We start from the raw sequence: 19406 nt of genomic DNA, 5'->3' as shown, positions 1-19406 counted from the left end.
GAACATCATTCCAAGCTTTTCCACGAACCAACTCATCCGGTGTTCATTTCTCTTTGCCGACTGCATCCATCTCAGCCCAACATTCTCATTTTCGCAAGATCCCATCTACAGCCTCATTGGGGCATCATCAACACACTAACATCTCACATCCCTCTCTATTGCACCATGTCTACAAACACCGCCTCTCCTCCTGTCGACGTTGCATCTCTCTCAGTAAAGTCCAACGACCCTCGAGACCAGCAACTAGTTATCAGACAGATGACTCCTGATATTATTACTTTTTCGGTGCCCTTCGTATGTGTCTTCAAGCCTGATTTCTACGATTGTTCTGACCGAATCAGACCCGATCTGGTTTTCTACCCATTGGTGGTCGTTCAACTGCCATTCGTCTCTCTCGTCCTTCCAAACCAATCGTCACCCAAAATGCCATCCAACCGCATCCTCAATCAGCTCCTTCAGATGTAGTCTTTGTCTATGCCTCTCATCCTTTGACTGCGGCTACTAAAGAAGCACTCAATACCTTGGGCGAAGTAAAATGGTTGGTCACTCCTGATGGAGAACATGGAATGTACATCCAGGAATACGTCGACCATTTCCCCGGAGCACAGTGAGTCTCTAGCTTTGCCAATTAGATATCACCTATAACCCACTCTATCATAGGGCAATTGGTGTTGAACGTTACAAGGAACAGAAGCCTGGCATTCAATGGGCCGGCCTCTTTGGTCAGAATGTCGATGGCGAGACTAAAAAATATGGTTTTGAGCCTGAGATCAGTCTGCATCAAGTATCAGCTCACGTTAACCATGAGCTCACCGCCATTCACCACCCTTCCGGTACCTTACTTGAAGGTGATATGCTGTTCAACTTGCCTCCGACAGAGCAGTATAGCAGGGCTGGCGGATTGCCCACACTTTTCAAGTTCTTTGGGAGCGGTGGCTCATTGAGTCCGGGAGGCAAGGTGCATGCCAGTATGGCTAGTGGAGTTACAAAGAATAAGGAGTGAGTGACTTCTTGTTGAGGAAATTGGCACCAAGCTGATAGGAGAGCACAGCTTGTTGAAGAAGGAATTGGCGCCGATCAACGCTGCCAAATGGGACAGAATTATTCCTTGCCATGGAGAAGTCATTGAGACAGACGGGAAAGTCCAATGGAACAAGGTGTGGGGCAAGTTTTCGTAAATGTTGTATACTTGTAGACCTTCAGAACAATGGGCAATCGATGGGGAAAGAGTAATAACCATTCATGTCATGAATATAATATCACTGTATTGCTAAATTATGGACACAATGGCCAAGAAGATTAACATTGAAACTCGTTGAAGTCATTACAATCATAAATAGAATTACACCATAGTCATCTTTTCTTCCACGCCTACTTCTGCAACTCAAAACTCTTTTCTTCAAACGCCTTCGCCAGATCTTTCACGCTTCCTGTTCTCGACCTCTGCAGGCCCGACACAGTGTTAGGTAATTTTATCGGCTCTTTGGGTGGCGGTGGAACAGCTATTCTCATCTGCGCCTGCGGAAAAAGCTTTGCGATTGCTGACGAACGCTGGCTCAGTGATGGCTCGAGTGGTGGGTAAAGCCTGCTCGAACTCGAATCCGAAATGTAGGAGAAAGAGGTGGATGCGAGAGCTGAGCTTGAGCGTGACGTCGATGGGAGGGAAGCTGCAGCTGCGAAATTGGGTGTAGAAATTGAGCGAGTAATGACCCCAGCACGGGCTGGAGCAGATTGAGAAGCGACAGTGAGGGATGGTGGTACCCCTTCGGACCTTGCAACCTCCTTCATCTGCATAGCCGCGTTATCTTTCTCGTACGTAGCTTCGAACTCCTTCATCAACCCTTTACCCTTCATCTTCACATCGGACATCCTATCAGCCTTGTTTGCTCCTCCACCCCATACAAAACCCAGCATCCTCTTGATGGTGGAGGGCGGTTCTTCCACCGGAGGTCCGCAACGGAGCATAGGGAAAGGGGTATGGGCAGTCTTACTAGAGATGTCGATCGCATCAAGGTTCTTTCGGGCCTTCTTTTGTGCAGGAGTATCGATGATGGTAGACAAGGAGGTATCCTTGTTCTGGATACGGTTGAGTCGACGTTCAATAGCCTGTACTCGAAGAAGCACTAATTCCCTGTGCAATTAATTAGCATTGTTTCCTTCCAACGTACAAAGCTGCAACTTACTTATCCCACTCTACATTGTCCGCCTTTGATCCTTCACCTTCCAAAAACTTGTCTACTACACGCTGAGCATCCCATGGTTTCGCCTCGGCACGAGGATTGCTCCCGAATGTTGCTCTCTTAGCCCAAGAGACAAGTCCCCCCGGTAGAGTTTTCATTTCTCTTTCCTTTATCCAGGCCTCTTTCTCAGACCGATACATCTTTTCAAGGCGTTTCCACTCGGACACACCCCAGCTATTCGCTCGCTCTTTTGCCTTCCCTTTGGCCGTACCAGGAGTATTCATGTGAGCAAGGGACGCGCGGGAGTGATGGTAAATGTGGGGGAGAGGGGAGTGAGGCCTTTTTATTGGCGTCTTCACGTACCCGCCGGGAACAGGGTAGTCTTCCGTCGTAAAGGTCGCCACTGACATCTCTCTCTCGCCTCTGGTTTCCCTTAATACCTCCAAGTCGCGAGATAACGACATCGCCCGACTCATGGATCGACTGCGACTTCTTCGCTGAGAGACAATTTCGAGTTCGGCTTCATGCAAAAGATCTCGTTTGTTGAGAAGAGAAGAATGTGACAGATTTGAAGTGTCAGATACATCTGGACTTTGACGAGAAAGAACACCGTGTTCAATATATGAATGATTCTGTCAAGTTTGAGAGTCAGTAAGTGGAATCGCATGAATGCGAAGGGCACCTACAAGTTTGAGTATCGCCGCAGCCCTAGCAGCCGCCTTGGGGTCCAAGCTTGATACTTCCACCACGGACTTAAAACTGTTGTCACCCTCATTTTCATCTCTAGCTACAGCTGCAAGCTCCTCGTGAAGTGACCTCCGAGGTTTTTTGATCTGGACAGAGTTGCTCATTTCATTGTCTTGTGAGCTTCCTGATGTATCGCACTCGGCGTCTGACTTATGAGGCTCATGTTCGTCTTTTTCCTTTGCTGGGTCCTCAGCCTTCTCATCAACCTGTACGCTCTCCATTTCATTGGGATCACCTCGAGAAGGCGAACTGGAGGGTATAACTTGTTGAGAGAGCTTGGAATGCCCAACCGTTTTTTTCGCGAACATTTTCTCCAAAGTAGGTATGCATTGGGGGGTATTTTCGCCGGCGATACCGAACACCGAACGCTCATTGGAAATTGCGGTTGGATTTGAGCTATTTTGATGAAGTGGTGTGGATGTGATAAAACTTGTACCAATTGACAGCGGGGAATCAAGATTGTTGAGAGATGGATACAAAGTATCGGAGGGGGTTGCTGGAGCAGAAGGGGGGACGTAAGGTGTGGACGGGGCAGGTGCGCTAAGCTTAGTAACTACCTGCTTATGGGGTCTGGGGGCAGTAGGGGTGTGCCGTTGGTGCGTTTTCTGACATGGATTTGAGACTGACCCCGATATAAGTCGAGAAGGTGCTGGTGTCCGCCGTGACTGCATCGATGGTTCCCTTGCAGCTTCTGACGAATGCAGTGGCGGGGGAATTGCAGGTGTGTGGCGTTGGTCTGGGATTTCCGAGACAGTCTGCTGTCTCTCCTGAGCATCATCTTCCAATCCAGGTTCAACTTTCACTGCCTCTTTGCTCACCACACAGATAATGATTTTATCTTGTGCTTCACTCAGCTCGCCTCCTTCGTCCTCGTCATTTGTTTCCTCCTGATCATTTTCCTGTCCGCTAGCTTGGTATTGTTCATTTTCGCTTAGCGTCTCTTCCATCGTTTGATCGTCTTCTTCGCCATCTTTCTCGCTCATGTCACTCTTCGGCACATTGTTCTCCAGATAAACTGTTCCCGCATCTTGTTCATTGTCTTCTTTTTGCCTTTCACATGTCTTTTCTATCCCTTCCAACTCATTGCTTCTCTCGACACTTTCGTTCAGAGACGCTGCTGAAATATCCCACGCCGCACTATCGCCTTCTGCCGTCTTATCTGTCATTTCGGTCAGACCGCTGTCATTGCCGATATTTTGTTCGTCATCGCCATGTTCATCCGAAAGCCGTGCTGATCCCCCCACAGAATCTCTCTCTTCAAGGATGCCTCCAGGATCGAGTGTCATGGCCAGTTGATTTGCATGAGCACTCTCCGGTGTGGGTCCGAAGGGAGTCTCTAGCTCTACATCTCCCGTCACCACTGAATTAGTTGAGCACTCGATGAGCCCGTCAGGGCCAACCTCATTCTCTACGTGATTGTCCTCAACGAGGGTCTGGGCGTGTACAGCCGAAGCAGTCTCTTGTATAATCGACGTTTTCGTAAGCACTTCAACTCCCATCACATCTTTTTGCTGTGTAACAACGGCCACAGGCTCCAAGTGGACATCCTCCAAGGGAGAATCCATAATTTTGGAAGCTTGAATATGGTTCACTATACCCTTCAATTCGCTTTGAGGGAAATTGAGAACACGTGCGGGAGATGAGGACGAAGAGGAGGTCTGAGAGTTCTTCTTCATGGTTATAGAAGGAGACAAATTCGGAGACCGTCTAGCCGGAATGAACTCCTGAAAATGAGATTGATTAGGCGATCCTGCTTGTGGAGAGGTAGGTAAGAGAAGTGAACCTTTTTGCTGAAGAGAGGAATCCGAATGGGTGTCCGCTGATATGCCTCTTTGAAGGCTCAGTCTCGATTGGGGAGCGGAGGTTTGTGGGCCGAAAGGACTACAATCAGTGGCAGGAGAGGCTAGTTCTTTCTTCGGATGTGGTGTGCCTCGCCGGAAACCAAGAGTTGGTTCACGATAGGAAGCATCCACGAGAGGTGTCTCTCCGGGATAAAGCTTGAACTGAGGAATGGGGGTGTGTTGCAAAGATGCGTCGGAGATAGGGGAAACTAATGGAGAGGTACCAGTGTACTCATGATCTTGGGGAGTCATCTGTAACGCTGGTGTGGGTTGTGGCTGAGGTGCCACGATTCCCTCTGGTGAGCTTAAAGGAGAAATCCGTGATTTAACCAGAATGGGCACGGGGGAGAGCGAAGTAAAACGATGAGCATCAACTGAAGATGAAGATATTTGGGAGGATGTGATAAATGGCTGTGAGGCAGGAGAATTTTCCGGAGAAGCAGCTTGAATGACCAGCGCCGGTGTCTCCTCTCTCAGTAAAGGCAGGGTGGGTGGAGAAAGGGGCATAGATAAACGAGCAACCATTCTCTCTGCTCTTACAATGATATCGTCCTTCTCTTCTCCATCTTCATTTTGAGCTGTCGTTGGCTCTTGCGAGACAGAGCGATCTACAGTAAAGGAGGTACTATCAGCTAAACTCCGTTTGGGAGTGATTATTAGACAGTACGTACGATTATGCTCAAACTCTGTGGGTGGAGCAGTCTCTCCTTCTCCTCTGTGCTTGATTAAGATTAACGGTGATCTAGTAACAGATCTTTCGTCCAATGTGTAGTGTGGAGAAATCGAATGACGCAGAGCGGGTGACTGGAATGACTCCCGACTCAAAGACCTTCGAGGGGAGCGGCCTGGAGGAGACAGTGAGGAGACATGCTGTACCGCCTCAATCTCTGGTTCTGACAGCTCGGGGGCTTCCTGTGTTGATCCCTTCGAAATGGCTGAAGTGGGCAGGATGGACAACGGTCTCAGGGAGCCAGCGCGAGAAAATGGTTGAGACGGAGATCTGGCCGGATGAACATAATAGGATAATTGAACAGGGGGAGGCGGAGCAAGCGAAGAACGCCTAGAATACGTAGGTGAATTAGGTATAGGGGAGCATTGCTTCAAATGAGCAGGGGGAGAGGAGGCTGCAGAGAATCGCCCTGTAGGAGCCGGGGAAAGTCCAGCGACTGATATTTGCCTTGACTCGTCTCGCGCGCTTTGCTCTTCAGCATTCCTGACGGCAGGACTCTTCTCGAGTTGAGTAGGCTGGACATGCCTAAAAGGAGAGACTGGGGAAAGTGAGGCAGTCAATACTGGTGATTTTTGTCGAGGAGTGGCCAGACGCTTTGGAGATGGCAACCTTGTTGCATTGACTTGAGGGCTTGAAGAAAGATCTGAGGAGCGAATCTCAATAACCGCATTACATGGCTCCACATGAGCCCTTTGATTGGATGACTCGACCTTATCATCCTGGCAGGCAGGTACGTTGTCCCAAGCATCACTCTCCGCCTCGATCGTCACATCAGCCTCTCCATCCGTCCTATTTTGCCCTTCTTCCAGCTGGGAGACTCCAGGTTCAATGTCGGCATGGGCTTCTTGTCTGACGGTGAGCCCCTCATCCCAAGCACCTTCCTCTGCTTCTAAAGTAACATGTCCTTCGACATTGGCCTCTCCCTCACCTTCCTTCTTCATAATATTCATGGATAGTTCTCGCTCTTCTTGCATTAATTCCGTAGATCGCTTCCTGGGAATGAACGGACTTTCCGTAACATTTTCTCCAATGACGGCAAGGTTTGGTTCACCTGTGTATTGTCGCTCTTTCACATGCAAGAACGTATCCTCACCAGCCACGCTATCATCATCGGACCAGCCTCCTCCAAAATCGTTCCCCCAATCATCATACTGCCCCACGTCTATCTCTCCGTTTTCGAAACGATTATAAAGAGTCGGCAAAAGAGGAGATTGTTCAGGAGGGGCGCACTGAGTCGTTTTGGCTATAGTACTTGGGGAAGGGGCAGTGGATGGGCCTGCACGATGTGCGGACACGGGTTCTTCGACCACATTACGAGACTCCATCTGTAGTCCAAGCCCTGATATCAGCCCATTCCTTGTGTCTTCACCGTCCCATTCCATCTCTTCTGCAGGTACACCCTTCAGAAGTAATGGGTCATCTCCAGGACTACCGTGGATCGGATCATCCAGAATAACACTCTTTGACTCGAACATTTCCTGAGTCATTGTAGTTCTGTTCTTTCTGGCTCTACCCTTACCATTCTTGGGCGTGGTCTGAGTGAGGGCCATACCTGTAGAAGCACGGCGTTTGACAGGCTCTTTTCGAGAAGTGCTAGGAGCTTTGGATAGACGTCTGCGGGCCGGGGCGGTGGCTGGGATGACCTTAGTCCTGGGAGCTGCTGGTGTCTTCGAACGAGATTGCGAACTTGAATTCGATCCGCCACTCACGCGTCTAGTACTAGAGGTCGACTGAGAAAGGGTAGCACTGGGTGTTCTGGAAGAAGAGGCACGTCCCTTTCCCTTGCCCAAGGACTTGTGGGTTTCGCGGGGCATATTCTTTTGGACATTCCCAATATCAAGACTAGCAGACATCCTTCGCATGGGAATCGTCACCGCAACCGACTTTCTGCCTAAACCTTCCTCGATTTCGTTGCTTATCCTCGATTTCTTCTTGCTTCTGGGGTTCGGTGACGGCTCCGCCGCTGACTGCGCATTGAAACCTGAGGGGCTATTCCCAAGGATCTCAGCCGGAGCAACAGAGATGTGTCGAGGAGATGTCGGAGACGGCCGGGCGCGCACTCGAGGTGCCCGTAGAGTAGAGGGTTGTGATGGAGAGGTTTCTATGGGAAGAGGTTGAGAAGCCGGAGGAGTAGGTAAACGAATAGGCGCCTTTTGACTCGGCCTTGAGACGGCAACCTTTTTTATCGTGCGACTCAAGCTGGGTGACTCAGCCCGACCCTATGCATGGACGTTAATCCTCAACAACTGTACGCTCTTCAAAGTCAATAACTTACCACCTTCTGACTATTGTCCGGTGTCATCAGACCTTTGAAACCCCCAAATCTTTTGGTCACGTTCTCGCCCTCACTCTCGTCTGTTGTTTCGAAACCTCCCAGTGTAGAGTCACCTGGGAGAGACATGTCTATCAACAGCGTTTCATCGACGCCATAAACTGGCATGGGCATCGATGGCCTGGGCGGCGCACGTGATGGTACCCCTGTACCAGAAGAGAGAGGAGGGTTTGATTTGGGGGATGAGAAAGATTCAGGGACCCCGACCCGTTGAGGTGAATTAGCAAGGAATTTCGAGACCTTCGGTCGCATCGGTGATTGGGATGGTCTGCTGACGAGCTTTGGAATAGCTTTAAAAGCTTGAGTTTTGCCTTTATTGCTCTGGGACTTTGGAGGGAGAAACATAACATTATCTGTCCTCTCTTGGAGGACCGTGCGCGGCTTGCCGGGCCATGGGCTAGCATTGTTTTGCTGCAGAGGTTGAGAATAGCCGGTGAGGCGTTGGGGTGTGGTAGGAAGGGGTTCTTGGACAGTTCGAACCATCCTGAAGTTCTAAAATGAGGTACTTTTGGGTTTATTAGCTGCCACCTAATGGGTAAGGCCATTGGCGGACTTACTCCACAAGGACTGATCAAGAATAAGAGGGGAGTGAAGGGAAGGTTGTTGAGGGATTCGAATGGTCAGATTGGCGGGTTGCTGCCAGCAAAATATGTACACGGCCCTGTGCTAACAGACGTCTTTCCTCTCAAGATGGCAGATGGTCGAATTGAAAGAATGAAAGAAAGATGAGAATATATAAACGTAGACAGACGAAATAAGTTGCGCTGCTGTCTTTCGTTGCTGTTTGCATTGTTTGGCTCAATTCACAAAGGCACACACCAAGGGGATTTACGTAACAAAGCCAAAGTTTTACGTAAATGCCTATAGTAGCAAAGAAAAGAACGTGTGGCTGCTGCTGCTGTCTGACGGACGGATGGCAGAATCACGAGGGCAGCCAGAACACTGAGGCGTTGATGCATAGTATGCATAATAGAAAGACGTTAAAAATTACAATGTACTTGAATGCTGCAATGCATACATGCGAAGACGCTACACTACGGTACACCAAGGAGGACAATCAAGGCAAATGGTTAATCCAGGGTACGTATGAAGCTGGTGACTGATCTAAATTTGAAGGTAAGGAAAACAATGACAAAGAATTAGACTGCTCAACGTCATCTCATGTCCTTTTATGGGAAGACCCGGGCCTTAAGTCCCCCGTAGGCACAAGGAAGAAACTAGTATGACCCGATAATAAAGACGCCAGCGCTACATAGAATCCGCAGAATGCAGCGGCCTGTGTTGGTAGTATCGAGGTAAGCCTCTGAAATTGATAGTGAGAATAAATGATTACTTACGATACCAAAGCCGCCTCCGGCTTTCAAGATCTTTTCATTCTGTGACAGATAACCTGCGGCGCTTCACGGGTTGTTTTAGTCCTTGTCGACTAAAAAGATTCTTCAACTCACGTCAACCAGAAACTCAAATCTAGCATTAGGAAAAGGCTAATCAGCGCGACTGATGATCTCAAGGAAGCAAGGAGAAACAAAAAAGTGAGGATGCCCCACATGACAAGGTAGAGACCAATGCCGTTAGCCAGCATTGAGATATCAGATGCGTATGACGCCGTTACTTCAAACTGGGGAATGTAGAGAACTATTAATTTTTTGGTAAGTTAAGCCTTCTCAGAGCAATGGCATCATTATGATTTACCTGCGAATGAGAACCAGAAGCCACCATATGAAGTTAAAGCTACTGCCTGACGACCAATGAGCAAAAAGCATGGGCGCGATCGAAAACCAAAAGCTCACAGCGAAAGTGTTTCCAGAAGCCCATTCCAAAATGCCCGCAATTGTCTGCACTATACCTGAAAATCCAAGGGCAAGACCCAGAATAATATTTGGGGTGGTGATACCTCGAGTTTGAACATTGTATAGACTTATGAGTAGTGTCCCTGATGAAAGGCTTGTTGGCAGGATCAGCGTTAGTCCGTGATGATACGGATGTAACTTGTGTTTCGACGTACGGGATAAGACCTACGGGTGCAGGGTCTCCAAGAGCCCTATGATAGTTTGGTAGAGCCGGTTGAGATGTGTCTACAGGGTTACCGCCAGGAGTCAAGGCTCTGGAGAGGCGCATCCCCTCTGGGTATATTACGCCAGGTCCACCGTCTCCGCTGAAATGCGAAGGTGTACGATACATTGTGTGTGGGGCATTATCTCCAGGGTGTGGATTCGCGATTGTTACATGACTTATTGTGGGGGTCGTAGGATGCACCATGATAGAGTGATTAGCCGACTACATCAATAGATGGCCAAATAAGCCACCTTGAAGTGAATATGAAACTGAAGATCTCTACATACAGTTGTCATCTTGGTACAGGGATACGAGAAGCAAAAAGGGGAGCACTGGACTTTATAAGTGCAAGCAATAGGACTTGGTATTATACGTTACTGCTTTCGTCTTCGCGCCATCGGCGACCGAATATCTTCTTGCAGATTATGGCGTAGATCACACGGATTTCGCAGCCGTACAATGTCGCAGCCGCACTACAATGTCGCACACAAATTCAGGCACACCCGGTTTTGCTCGACGCGCCTAATCCATTCTTGGGAAAGGGACCCATGGCTAGTAAAAATAGGTACATGAGAAAGAAATAGGCGTGCGGTGCCTGAGGAGTGTGATAATGTATTGTGGTTTGTCGGGTACGGCTCAAAGTCATCGTCATCTGTCCACTCTCTCCCACTACTTCCTCCTCCAGCTCCCCCATATCCCTCTGCCCTTTCCAATGCATCCCTACGGAAAGCTCCCACAGCCGCAGGGGACTTCCAACGCGACAAGTCCGCCGCCGCCAGCAGCCACGCCTGCGAGCGGACCCCCTCCCAACCCTCTCAGACCAAGCTACGGCCTTGTAACGGACAGGGATAGGGACAGAGAGAGGCAGAGTCGGTGTTTTTCCCCATCCCCAGGGACCATGCTCACAGCCGCAGCTTTAGGAAACCCATACTCGTACCCTTCTCCCCTTCAACGCCCTGACCCGCCATCCTCATCCAGTTCATCGCATTCGCACCAGCAAAGACATCAGCACCACCACCATCATCATCATCATCATCCATCCGGCGCATCCTCAGCAGGCAGCACTCCACGGGATGAGCGCACAAATCCTTATGCACCTCCTCCACCCGGTGCAGGCACCGCCCGTAAGCCCGATATGCTCGGAGTCGGTCTCGGGGCGGGGCTGGGCAGGCTGAGCGGCGGCTACGGATTATTCGGAAATAGTCCTTTTAGGGAGCAGGAAATGCGAGATAGGGAGCGTCAAGAGCGGATTCAGCGTGAACGAGAGCGCGACTTGAAGCCACCCGCGCCAACGTCTCCTACCCGACGAGCATCCATTTCAACGACTCCGGGGAACTCCTATCCGCGCCCATCTCTTCCCCCATCCCCTACCAATACGATGCGTGGCGGCCTACCAGCCTCGAATACAGTAACAGGTAAACCTTCAATTTCACCTCAGCTCCCACCAGCCAGCGCCGGTTCCGCTTCCGCTTCCCGACCGAGTCTTCCGCTTCCAAACTTTTCGTCACTTGGCTCTCGTTCTCTCCCTTCTCCGTTTGAACGTGACACTCGAGAGCGATCGACCAGCGGCAGTGCACACCCCTCTCCGGCTGTACCCTCAACTCAAGAAGTACCTCCATCCGTAGGCGGACACGCTCGCTCATTGAGTAATTCAAGCGCTCGTGAGATCCCTGGTTTGTCTGGCAATGATCGAAGCCCACCCAAGCCTTCTGCGCCAAGCACCGCCCGGTCGCTTTATGCAGGCGGACCTCCTCCACTGAGTGGTTCACAGGGGAACAGGGATCGCGAGGTCCAGCGATCTCCCGTGACAAGAGCCCCCACAGCTGCTTCTCCTCGCGAACCGTCTAGAGACAATATTTCACCTCCAGTTGCTGCTTCCAGTGCCAAGCCGCCGCCTTCGCAAGCGCCTTCGGCAGGTGGACCTCCGTCTGGCGCTCCTACATCAGGCCGAGCGCCTTATACCTCATCTTATGCGTACCCGTCAAACCCTGCATACGCTGGTTCTTTTGGGGGGTTTGGTCTGTCCAGTTTTGGTGGCTATGGAGCGTTTGGCGGACCACGATGGGACCATGAACGCGAGCGTGAGGCTCGAGAGGCACGGGAAAGGGTTGAGAGGGAAGGAAAGCGAGATGAAGAAGATAAAAGAAAGAAGGAAACCGAAAGGCAAAGGGAGAAGGAAAGGGAAGAGAGGGAACGGGAAAAGTGGAAGGCCGCTCGGGAACAAGATCAACGTGAGCGGGAGCGAAGAAGCTCCTTGTCCACTCCTTCTGCAGCGCCTGGTTCCGGTGCTGCCGGCGCCAGGCAGCCTGACCCATACAGGCGCAATACTGGATCATTCGAAGGCAAGCCATCATCAGGCTACACGCGACATATTGAAGTCCTCAATCACCCGGATCCTAGTGCTCAGCCTGCAGCTACTTCCCAAAACGCCGCAAACTCTGGTTACGAGAGAGAGACATCAGTGATTCAGCAGGTAGCTCCTACTCGTGAGCCAAGGCCGTACGGCTACAAGCCCGAGCCGGTCACCCGCGAGACGCCTCCTGTCCAACCACCTATTCGCGAGCCTGCAGTCAGTCAGATGCCTCGTGAGAGCTTGAGCACTACAGCCAACCGTGAACCACGTCCTGAAAGGGAATACTACCAGACCATTCCTCCTTCTGCCCCCGTAGTCCCTCCTATCCCTGTCACTGCACCAGTTCAGCCTCCCAGAGAAAAGCGCAGTCGCATGGACACTGTCGTTGAAGATGCTCAAGTCGCCCATCAGGCCCAACAAGCTCAACGACGAAGTAGTCAGGCAAAGAGCAAGCGCCGCAAGTTGGAGGAGGACAAGATGACCCAGGCTCACCATGGTATGAGCCACTCACATGCTTCGTACGGTAATCACCATGCTCATGGACGACATTCGCCTGTGATGGACAAGCGTGACTTTGCCTCCATCGTTCAGCTTCCGCAGAAGAGAGTCGAGGTATCTTCCGCACCTGTTGAAGCGTGGCTCAAAGGTCTCCCTTCCTTATCGAGGGTGATCGGTACAGTTGACTACACTGGTAAGCCATTCACTCTGGCCAAAACGGGTCTGGTGAAACCGGAAAACGAAGGAGGTGTTATCGTCGTGAGGATTGGTGGAGGCTTCTTGGGCAGAGGTTGGAGAGTACGAGGTGAACCAGGCTGGGATGATGCAGGCACCAAGCAAGTGGGCAATGTTGTCTGCGGCGCCGAGGATCCTAAACGAGCATGTTGGGGAACAGATGTCTACACTGATGACTCTGATCTTGGCCTTATCCTTGTCCACGCCGGATGGATAAGGTGGTCAGCTTTGCCATCTTTACAGAGTCCCCAGGATAGGAAGAAGGACGAGCAAGAGTTTATCAATGTGACCGTACGACTTGTGCCGAAGTTGGTCAGGTATACCGGGACCGAGAGAAATGGGTTCAAGACGCGAGGATGGGGTAATGGACATGACGGGAGCAGTGTTGTCGTTGAAAGGGTAGAACGTGTCAAGGTGGGTCTCAACTTTCAAATGACTTGGATGGGTTCTAATCAGTATCATAGATTGACAGGAAGTACCTGGCGTCACGTAAACGCAAGGCTCGCATTTCCGAATGGGCGCACCAGCGGGCCCTCGTCTGTCCTATTCCACCATCAAAGCAGGAAGATGAAGAGGTGAAGGAAACTATCCTTCTCACCACTACTGTGCCTACCGAATCCCTGATCCTCTCTGCCATTAATGTCGGTGGAAAGGACGTTGCAGTCTCCGGCGCGTTCAAATACAGCCCTGATATGTTGAAGGGTTGGCTGGATGTGCCAATTGAGGGCGATGAATTGGACAAGAGTCTGTGGGAATACAAGCTCATCCTTGAGGGATCCAGTGAAACGTAGGTTGTGCCTTTGGAAAACTCTGTTTAAATGGTCTAACAACTTTCTCAGATACCAAATATCCATGAACAAGGAGTCAACATACAAATACCCGCTCATTAACCTCACCCAACTCCTTCCTTCTGACACAACACCGAAAGAAATCTTTGCATCCCACCCGGCATCGGGAATCTATCTTTTGGATGATGGCTTCGCCGCGCAGTTACAAGGGGAAAAAGGAGTACTTTTTAAAGTTGAGAAATTCAGGTGGGAAAAACTGAAGGAAGGCGAGGTAGGAGCTTGGGCGATTGAAGAGGAAGAGGCGGTGCCAGCTGTTGAAGAGATTGTCGATGACGTCCCTGTGGAGGAAGCGAAAGAACCAGCTCCTCATGGCGATGAGGAGATGGCTGTGGACACACCAGAAGTGAATGGTACCAACGGTATCAACGGACATGTTCGCATGAAGGAGGAGCAAATGGACGTCGATGGTTATTAACCGTATGCGGTACATAGACAAGGAATGTCTTAAACGCAATTTTCATAACTCTTGGTATAAGGCTTGTAAAAACAACGTCTGCATGGAATATGGCTTTGATACGTGATCAAAATAATGAAACACCTTCGCAATTAAATAGGTTCGCACAGAGTCATTCCCGCACAAGAGAGTTTTCTGTGCAGTTTGAAAGCGATGAAACCCGCCTGATTAGTAGCTTCTTCTATTAATATACCTGGTTTTTAACGTGCTGTGCGGTCACGTGATCATTGTAATTGCCGAAACCGGGCCGGCGTCTTCGCTCTTCGCACATCTTGCGTCAACATGAAATGACGGAAGGGCAGAGGAAAACAGCGACACCCAGCCACGGAATTCAAACGTTATATATATGTATACCCTTCATCAATCTTATTGCTTACTCATACCATCACTTTGATAGCAGCCCAAAATGCCCAGTGAGTCCTGCGAAAGCAATTCCTCAGCCCGCGTACGAAGTCGCCCCTGACCCGTTGGCCTCACGCAGAGATCGTCCACATCGTCCTTTGGAAACTCAAGCGCCCTTCTGCGCTCACTAGCACTTCCACTGAGGAAGTTCTCGCCAAGGCCAAAGAGGCTATAAATGCTTTGAAGAATGTACCGGGCCCTGAGAGCGTACACTTGGGTCCCCCTTTGTTGGACGCTAGGGCTAAGGGATTTGACTACGGTACGGGCTCATTTCGCAGTTCCATTTGAAATTAAAAAACTGACTATGTGAGACAGGTCTCTACTCCATCTTTTCTTCTGCTGAGGCCCTTCAGACTTACGCTGTCTCTGAGGCCCATGTCAAGGTCGTCACTGAAAACGTCCGACCCAACGTGGATGGTAAATCTTTCACGTCTGACGTGTGCTGCAACACTGACTATGGCTCCAGATGTCTTTGCCTACGACTTTGTGCTTGAGGAGTAGTTATACCAAGTTATATTGTAACGGTAATGCAGGGGAAGAGATACCAATCGCTTCGCTTCGCGATTGTAAGGACAATTTCAAATGTTTTACATCCTCAGCCTATCACCCTAAGTTATAGCAAACTTCATAATGTTGGTTTCGACAAACTCGCCACAGTTTCTCTGACATTAAGGTCGTCGAACTGTTGCTATCCTACACCTTTTCGACTTCAGTTACCTCACCCTTTCCTTCCGACATAACTGTGACCGCTACTCCCTGTCTCTCTAACTCGGCGTTCCGCCGTTTCCTGGCCTCCTTCATTTCCTTCCTAATTCTTGAACTCTCCTTCACTGGATTCTTTCCTGGGCCGTAGAATTCGTCAATGTGCTCTAGAGTAACGCCTGCGGTTTCGGGGCACAAGAAGTACACAATCGGGATAAAGCAGAGGTTGAATACACCAAAGAGCATGAACATGCCGTAGCCAATGTTGGTGATACCTATGGGTGTGACTGATACCACCATTAGTTAAGTCATGACGTAGCAGGCGATTGCTTACGCACCCATGAGAAGCACGAAGTCGAAGAGCCATTGAAGTGCAACTGCCAATCTAGAAACAATAAATAATGCTTCGTAATCAGCAGCCTTTGAAGAATCACTTACCCCATGCCCTTGGATCTCCAACTCAAAGGACAGATTTCAGAGGAGTAAGCCCATACACCAGCCATCCAGCCCCAAGTGTAGAAGCTACGGGTCCATTAGCTATTGCCAAAAAAGCCCGACGCCGGAAATACGGACCCTTGATAGGCGAAAATCATGGCTGCAGCTCCAATACCGGTGGGTTTGGTGTCCATTTTTAAAAGACCTCCCATGATGAACATTACAACAGACTTAGGGACTAGGTTAGCACCAATACACAGCCGGAATTTTTGAGGACCAAGAACACACCATGAAAAAGGCGGTGATGAGGAAAAGGTTTCGGCGACCAGCATGTTCTGCTATTGGTCAGCTTGAACTTATGGGACAAATGTGTGTGAGGTCACTTACCAATCAGGTACCATGTGCTTTTAAACCCATATATGTGAGTCCTTTTTTATCCAAAATAACAGTTGGAACTCACCCAAAACTCGCGAAAAGGAACCATACTAAAACGGTCGTCAGTCTTATAATCTGCCGCTTGCCAGAAGGGCGCTATGCCTACCTTGGAGGTATCCTGAAAGAAGGGCCGAGGTGTGTGGTGTGAGACCGACGGCTTCTTGACTACAAGGTCTTTGGTTAGAAAGGGGAAGGGAAAGAGAGGTTTCACAGGTGGATCTTACAAGATGGTTGTGAGATAGCTAGTAATTGACGTCAATTCTGGAATAATGGCTCCCTATATACAGCAGTTGACTTACTAGGAAATGATTGTACTGCCACTGAAAGGTTGGCAAACCTGGATAACAACGGCCTACACGCATTGATTAGCTTCTAAGTTAATCTCTTTCAAGGCTGATGTACTAACAGTCAGCATTCGTCGCTTCTCTCCCTGAGCATCGTGGGCGCTCTTGAACAGGTCTTTCCAATTTCTGGCACTGGCCATCTCAAGCTCGATGGCTTGAGTGATCTCTTCTATTTGGCTGATAACCATCGGGTTGTCCTCAGGTAAGTCGAGGAGAGCAGAAATCACTTGTCGAGCTTCATCTTGTCTGCCATGGGCGAGGAGATATCGAGGAGATTCGGGCATGAAGATCAACATTAAGGCCATGATAACACAGGCCATTCCCTGTAAAGAGAAAACTATACGATATACTCGGTCGTCATCATAGACTTGCAAAAGACCATAGGCAGCCCAGTAAGCGATCAACTGACCGACCTGCCAGATGGTCAGTGGCTTCATTGTCATCGTTCGGCCCATGCTTACAATGAGCATGCTCAAACTAGCACATATAAGCATCCCTCTCATACCTGGAGGGCTTGTTTCGTTTTGCCAGATGGGTAGGGTTGAGGTAATTGCACCAAAGCCTAAACCTGCCACAACTCGACCAGCAGCCAGTTGACCTGTCGAGTATGTAGCCACTTGAAGAACAGTACCGACGAGGAGAGGGATCGTTGCGATAAAGAGTACAATGCGTCGGGCATAGCGTTCGCCGAAGAACGCAAAGACGAGACCACCAAAGAAACAACCAATTTCAAAACAGCCTGTGACGACACCCTGTCCAGTGGCATCGAGGTGGAAACGGTTTTGGACTAGACAAAAGAATCACTATTGATTTGTGCGACTTTACAAACCAAGTTGCCACTCACAAGGGTCGGAGGAGATGACACCTCCCAAAGATGAATCTTCAATGCCAAAAAGACAAAACCCCATACCAGCCGTGGCCGAGATGGCAAACAGAAGAGCATTACCCCTCAGGCCGAGATAAGGCATGTTGAAGCTGAGACAGGTCCTAAACAATGTCAATCGCTGATTACTAGCTTGCCAGATAGCATGGTCACTTACTTGTATAATGCTCGGAGGACTCGTTTAAGTTTAGTTTGGTTTCTATTGTCTGAAGAATGGGGGTGAGGCTGGTAATGGTCGATTGCAAACAGAAGAGGTGTGTATTGGCAGGAACAGCTAAAGGTGAAGTGGTGGCCTTTGAGATGTTGCGAGACAAGGTCCTACACCTTAGTACCCAATCTTCTCGGTCCTATATATCAGACTTCTTGCTGAATAAAAATAGACCATCCGCATATACTGAATGGTGAATGGTGGGTCCGCTACTTCGGCTTTGACATAGCTACTATTCATATGATCGAGCAGCAATCCCAGCTCTCTTTCTAGACCCGATTGGGATATGTCGTTCATCCTGAGCTCTGGCAACCTTCAAAAGGACACAGAGTGACTTGTGCGTAAACTGTAAAAAAGAATCGATAGCATCGGTAAGTCAAGGATGTCGGCAAATGCGGAATAAGCCGTGGTTCCTTGATTATTTAGTTATTTATCTATGGTCATGAGGTTACGATTCATGACACACATGATGGAGGGAGGAGGAATACTGATGGGACGGACTGTGGACTGTAGAAAGCCCGCCCCCCCGGGGCCATTGATAACATGGATATCATTTTGTGGGCCCCCTTCCCGGTGTGACTCAGGATGTCCGATTCGCAGAATCACGCGACGCGCGCAGCGATCAGCAAAAACCCAAACAAGTAATCAACGAAAAAACATTTCCCTGAGACCTTCATGATGCTATCTTTCTCCCAGAATAGAATGACCGGCTTCGGGTTTCGGGTGTGCCACGGGCCTAAGGATTCCAGAGAATGATGCAAACTAGGAGACAGATGCAGCAGTGTGTACTTATAGTTCCCTTTGAAACCAAAGAAACAACTAATGAAACTGAGCAAATCACGGTAACTGAAGAGCAGTTGTCGCTAAAAAGAGAAGGGACGGATGGACGGAATGTTTGAGAAGAGCCTAGTGTAATGCCGAATAAATGTCTGACCGATCCTGTAGTGTAGATATATATAGAAGCAAGAAGATGTTGAGAGTGGATATTTCCAAGAGATGGATATCTTGTATAACTAGTTTGCGTTCTTTAAGTCTCCAACAATCGTCATACTTTCAGCCTACGAATCTATTATCTTAAGTCCAGCTATCCTATTCCTCTTCGGCAGTGATCTTGGGCAGAGGCGGTCCTCTTTCGTCTAGGCATCCCTCTCATTCACTTAAGCCAACCAGTCAGGAAACTTTACCCCATTTATCTGGCATTTAAGCCGGCAAACCGTTGTCAAGTTTATACTTACCTTTTGGACTTTCGTTACCTCCCTTTCCTTATAAAAGATGAGACAAGTAACCTGGCAGCGAATAATGATCTTCAATGATGGAGGCAGTTAGAAATAGAAGGATGGCAGTTCCAATCGTTTGGAAGTGAAATCTTCTATCGTAGTGGTCATTGAAACATTTTGCTTTTTGTTGCAAAAACCAATGGCCGGAGGTTTGGGGGTTAGCTAGAGTATTGTCAACCAGAGTCACCTGGGAAGATGAAAACAGGAGTTGCGTGTCGTTTATTATTCAATGTTCTTACAAGTCGGTCGATTCCCGCTGTGGTGTTTAGTTGAAATCGATTAAAATAGACTGTCAACAATGGGTTAACTTCAGCTATCACATAGCTGTTATGATCAATACATTGCAGCATCTCTTCTCGGACCAGATTGCGAGGTGCTCAGTCACTCAGCTTTGGCAAACCTTCAAAGATTAACATTTGAGGTATCTGATGTACGCTGCAGGTGCCAC

The 19406-nt window shown here is 49.3% G+C and overlaps 6 protein-coding genes across 6 annotated transcripts; 3 read left to right on the top strand and 3 right to left on the bottom strand.

Annotated features, from left to right (window-relative positions):
• CNJ02160 (hypothetical protein) lies at positions 1–1266 on the top strand. The gene is made up of 4 exons (XM_567386.2): positions 1–294; positions 342–607; positions 661–999; positions 1052–1266. Exons 1-4 carry the CDS (start codon positions 166–168, stop codon positions 1176–1178), a joined length of 861 nt encoding a protein of 286 aa, XP_567386.1. The 5' UTR covers positions 1–165; the 3' UTR covers positions 1179–1266.
• Positions 1225–8582, bottom strand: CNJ02150 (conserved hypothetical protein). The gene is made up of 6 exons (XM_567444.2): positions 8388–8582; positions 7774–8335; positions 5440–7717; positions 2867–5376; positions 2184–2812; positions 1225–2131 (listed from the first exon to the last, which is right to left on the bottom strand). Exons 2-6 carry the CDS (start codon positions 8311–8313, stop codon positions 1372–1374), a joined length of 6717 nt encoding a protein of 2238 aa, XP_567444.1. The 5' UTR covers positions 8314–8335; positions 8388–8582; the 3' UTR covers positions 1225–1371.
• Positions 8583–8825: 243 nt separating this feature from the next.
• CNJ02140 (conserved hypothetical protein) lies at positions 8826–10326 on the bottom strand. The gene is made up of 7 exons (XM_567385.2): positions 10173–10326; positions 9836–10107; positions 9621–9774; positions 9523–9568; positions 9279–9465; positions 9168–9228; positions 8826–9106 (listed from the first exon to the last, which is right to left on the bottom strand). Exons 1-7 carry the CDS (start codon positions 10179–10181, stop codon positions 8990–8992), a joined length of 846 nt encoding a protein of 281 aa, XP_567385.1. The 5' UTR covers positions 10182–10326; the 3' UTR covers positions 8826–8989.
• Positions 10327–10545: 219 nt separating this feature from the next.
• On the top strand, positions 10546–14371 carry CNJ02130 (hypothetical protein). Its single transcript, XM_567384.2, has 4 exons — positions 10546–10754; positions 10800–13384; positions 13435–13757; positions 13810–14371. Exons 1-4 carry the CDS (start codon positions 10598–10600, stop codon positions 14231–14233), a joined length of 3489 nt encoding a protein of 1162 aa, XP_567384.2. The 5' UTR covers positions 10546–10597; the 3' UTR covers positions 14234–14371.
• Positions 14372–14553: 182 nt separating this feature from the next.
• CNJ02120 (hypothetical protein) lies at positions 14554–15219 on the top strand. The gene is made up of 4 exons (XM_567383.2): positions 14554–14685; positions 14754–14933; positions 14990–15091; positions 15141–15219. The coding sequence occupies exons 1-4, from the start codon at positions 14679–14681 to the stop codon at positions 15173–15175; spliced, it is 324 nt and encodes a 107-aa protein (XP_567383.1). The 5' UTR covers positions 14554–14678; the 3' UTR covers positions 15176–15219.
• Positions 15220–15247: 28 nt separating this feature from the next.
• Positions 15248–17725, bottom strand: CNJ02110 (monosaccharide transporter, putative). Its single transcript, XM_024657973.1, has 14 exons — positions 17631–17725; positions 17435–17577; positions 17052–17377; positions 16653–17003; positions 16546–16598; positions 16471–16488; positions 16353–16411; positions 16289–16296; positions 16199–16232; positions 16100–16146; positions 15950–16041; positions 15815–15898; positions 15715–15761; positions 15248–15663 (listed from the first exon to the last, which is right to left on the bottom strand). Exons 2-14 carry the CDS (start codon positions 17556–17558, stop codon positions 15368–15370), a joined length of 1539 nt encoding a protein of 512 aa, XP_024513627.1. The 5' UTR covers positions 17559–17577; positions 17631–17725; the 3' UTR covers positions 15248–15367.
• Positions 17726–19406: the final 1681 nt, after the last annotated feature.

The sequence above is a fragment of the Cryptococcus neoformans genome (genome assembly GCF_000091045.1).
Source record: "Cryptococcus neoformans var. neoformans JEC21 chromosome 10 sequence".
Classification (NCBI taxonomy): Eukaryota; Fungi; Basidiomycota; class Tremellomycetes; order Tremellales; family Cryptococcaceae; genus Cryptococcus; species Cryptococcus deneoformans.
Note: the sequence above shows the minus strand (reverse complement) of the source record. Positions and strands in the feature narration are given on the sequence as shown.

Coding starts and splice junctions, on each gene's coding strand:
- CNJ02160 (XM_567386.2), top strand. CDS start 166: ATGTCTACAAACACCGCCTCTCCTCCTGTCGACGTTGCATCTCTCTCA. Junction 608..660: donor GACCATTTCCCCGGAGCACA/GTGAGTCTCTAG, acceptor ACTCTATCATAG/GGCAATTGGTGTTGAACGTT. Junction 1,000..1,051: donor GGAGTTACAAAGAATAAGGA/GTGAGTGACTTC, acceptor AGGAGAGCACAG/CTTGTTGAAGAAGGAATTGG.
- CNJ02150 (XM_567444.2), bottom strand. CDS start 8,313: ATGGTTCGAACTGTCCAAGAACCCCTTCCTACCACACCCCAACGCCTC. Junction 5,377..5,439: donor CACAGAGTTTGAGCATAATC/GTACGTACTGTC, acceptor CCTTTACTGTAG/ATCGCTCTGTCTCGCAAGAG. Junction 2,132..2,183: donor GACAATGTAGAGTGGGATAA/GTAAGTTGCAGC, acceptor TTAATTGCACAG/GGAATTAGTGCTTCTTCGAG.
- CNJ02140 (XM_567385.2), bottom strand. Junction 9,569..9,620: donor CTTCTGGAAACACTTTCGCT/GTGAGCTTTTGG, acceptor ATTGGTCGTCAG/GCAGTAGCTTTAACTTCATA. Junction 9,229..9,278: donor GATTTGAGTTTCTGGTTGAC/GTGAGTTGAAGA, acceptor CAACCCGTGAAG/CGCCGCAGGTTATCTGTCAC.
- CNJ02130 (XM_567384.2), top strand. CDS start 10,598: ATGCATCCCTACGGAAAGCTCCCACAGCCGCAGGGGACTTCCAACGCG. Junction 10,755..10,799: donor TAGGGACAGAGAGAGGCAGA/GTCGGTGTTTTT, acceptor TCACAGCCGCAG/CTTTAGGAAACCCATACTCG. Junction 13,385..13,434: donor AAAGGGTAGAACGTGTCAAG/GTGGGTCTCAAC, acceptor TCAGTATCATAG/ATTGACAGGAAGTACCTGGC.
- CNJ02120 (XM_567383.2), top strand. Junction 14,934..14,989: donor GGCTAAGGGATTTGACTACG/GTACGGGCTCAT, acceptor TATGTGAGACAG/GTCTCTACTCCATCTTTTCT. Junction 15,092..15,140: donor CGTCCGACCCAACGTGGATG/GTAAATCTTTCA, acceptor CTATGGCTCCAG/ATGTCTTTGCCTACGACTTT.
- CNJ02110 (XM_024657973.1), bottom strand. CDS start 17,558: ATGCCTTATCTCGGCCTGAGGGGTAATGCTCTTCTGTTTGCCATCTCG. Junction 17,378..17,434: donor TGTCATCTCCTCCGACCCTT/GTGAGTGGCAAC, acceptor TCTTTTGTCTAG/TCCAAAACCGTTTCCACCTC. Junction 15,664..15,714: donor CGACTTCGTGCTTCTCATGG/GTGCGTAAGCAA, acceptor TGGTGGTATCAG/TCACACCCATAGGTATCACC.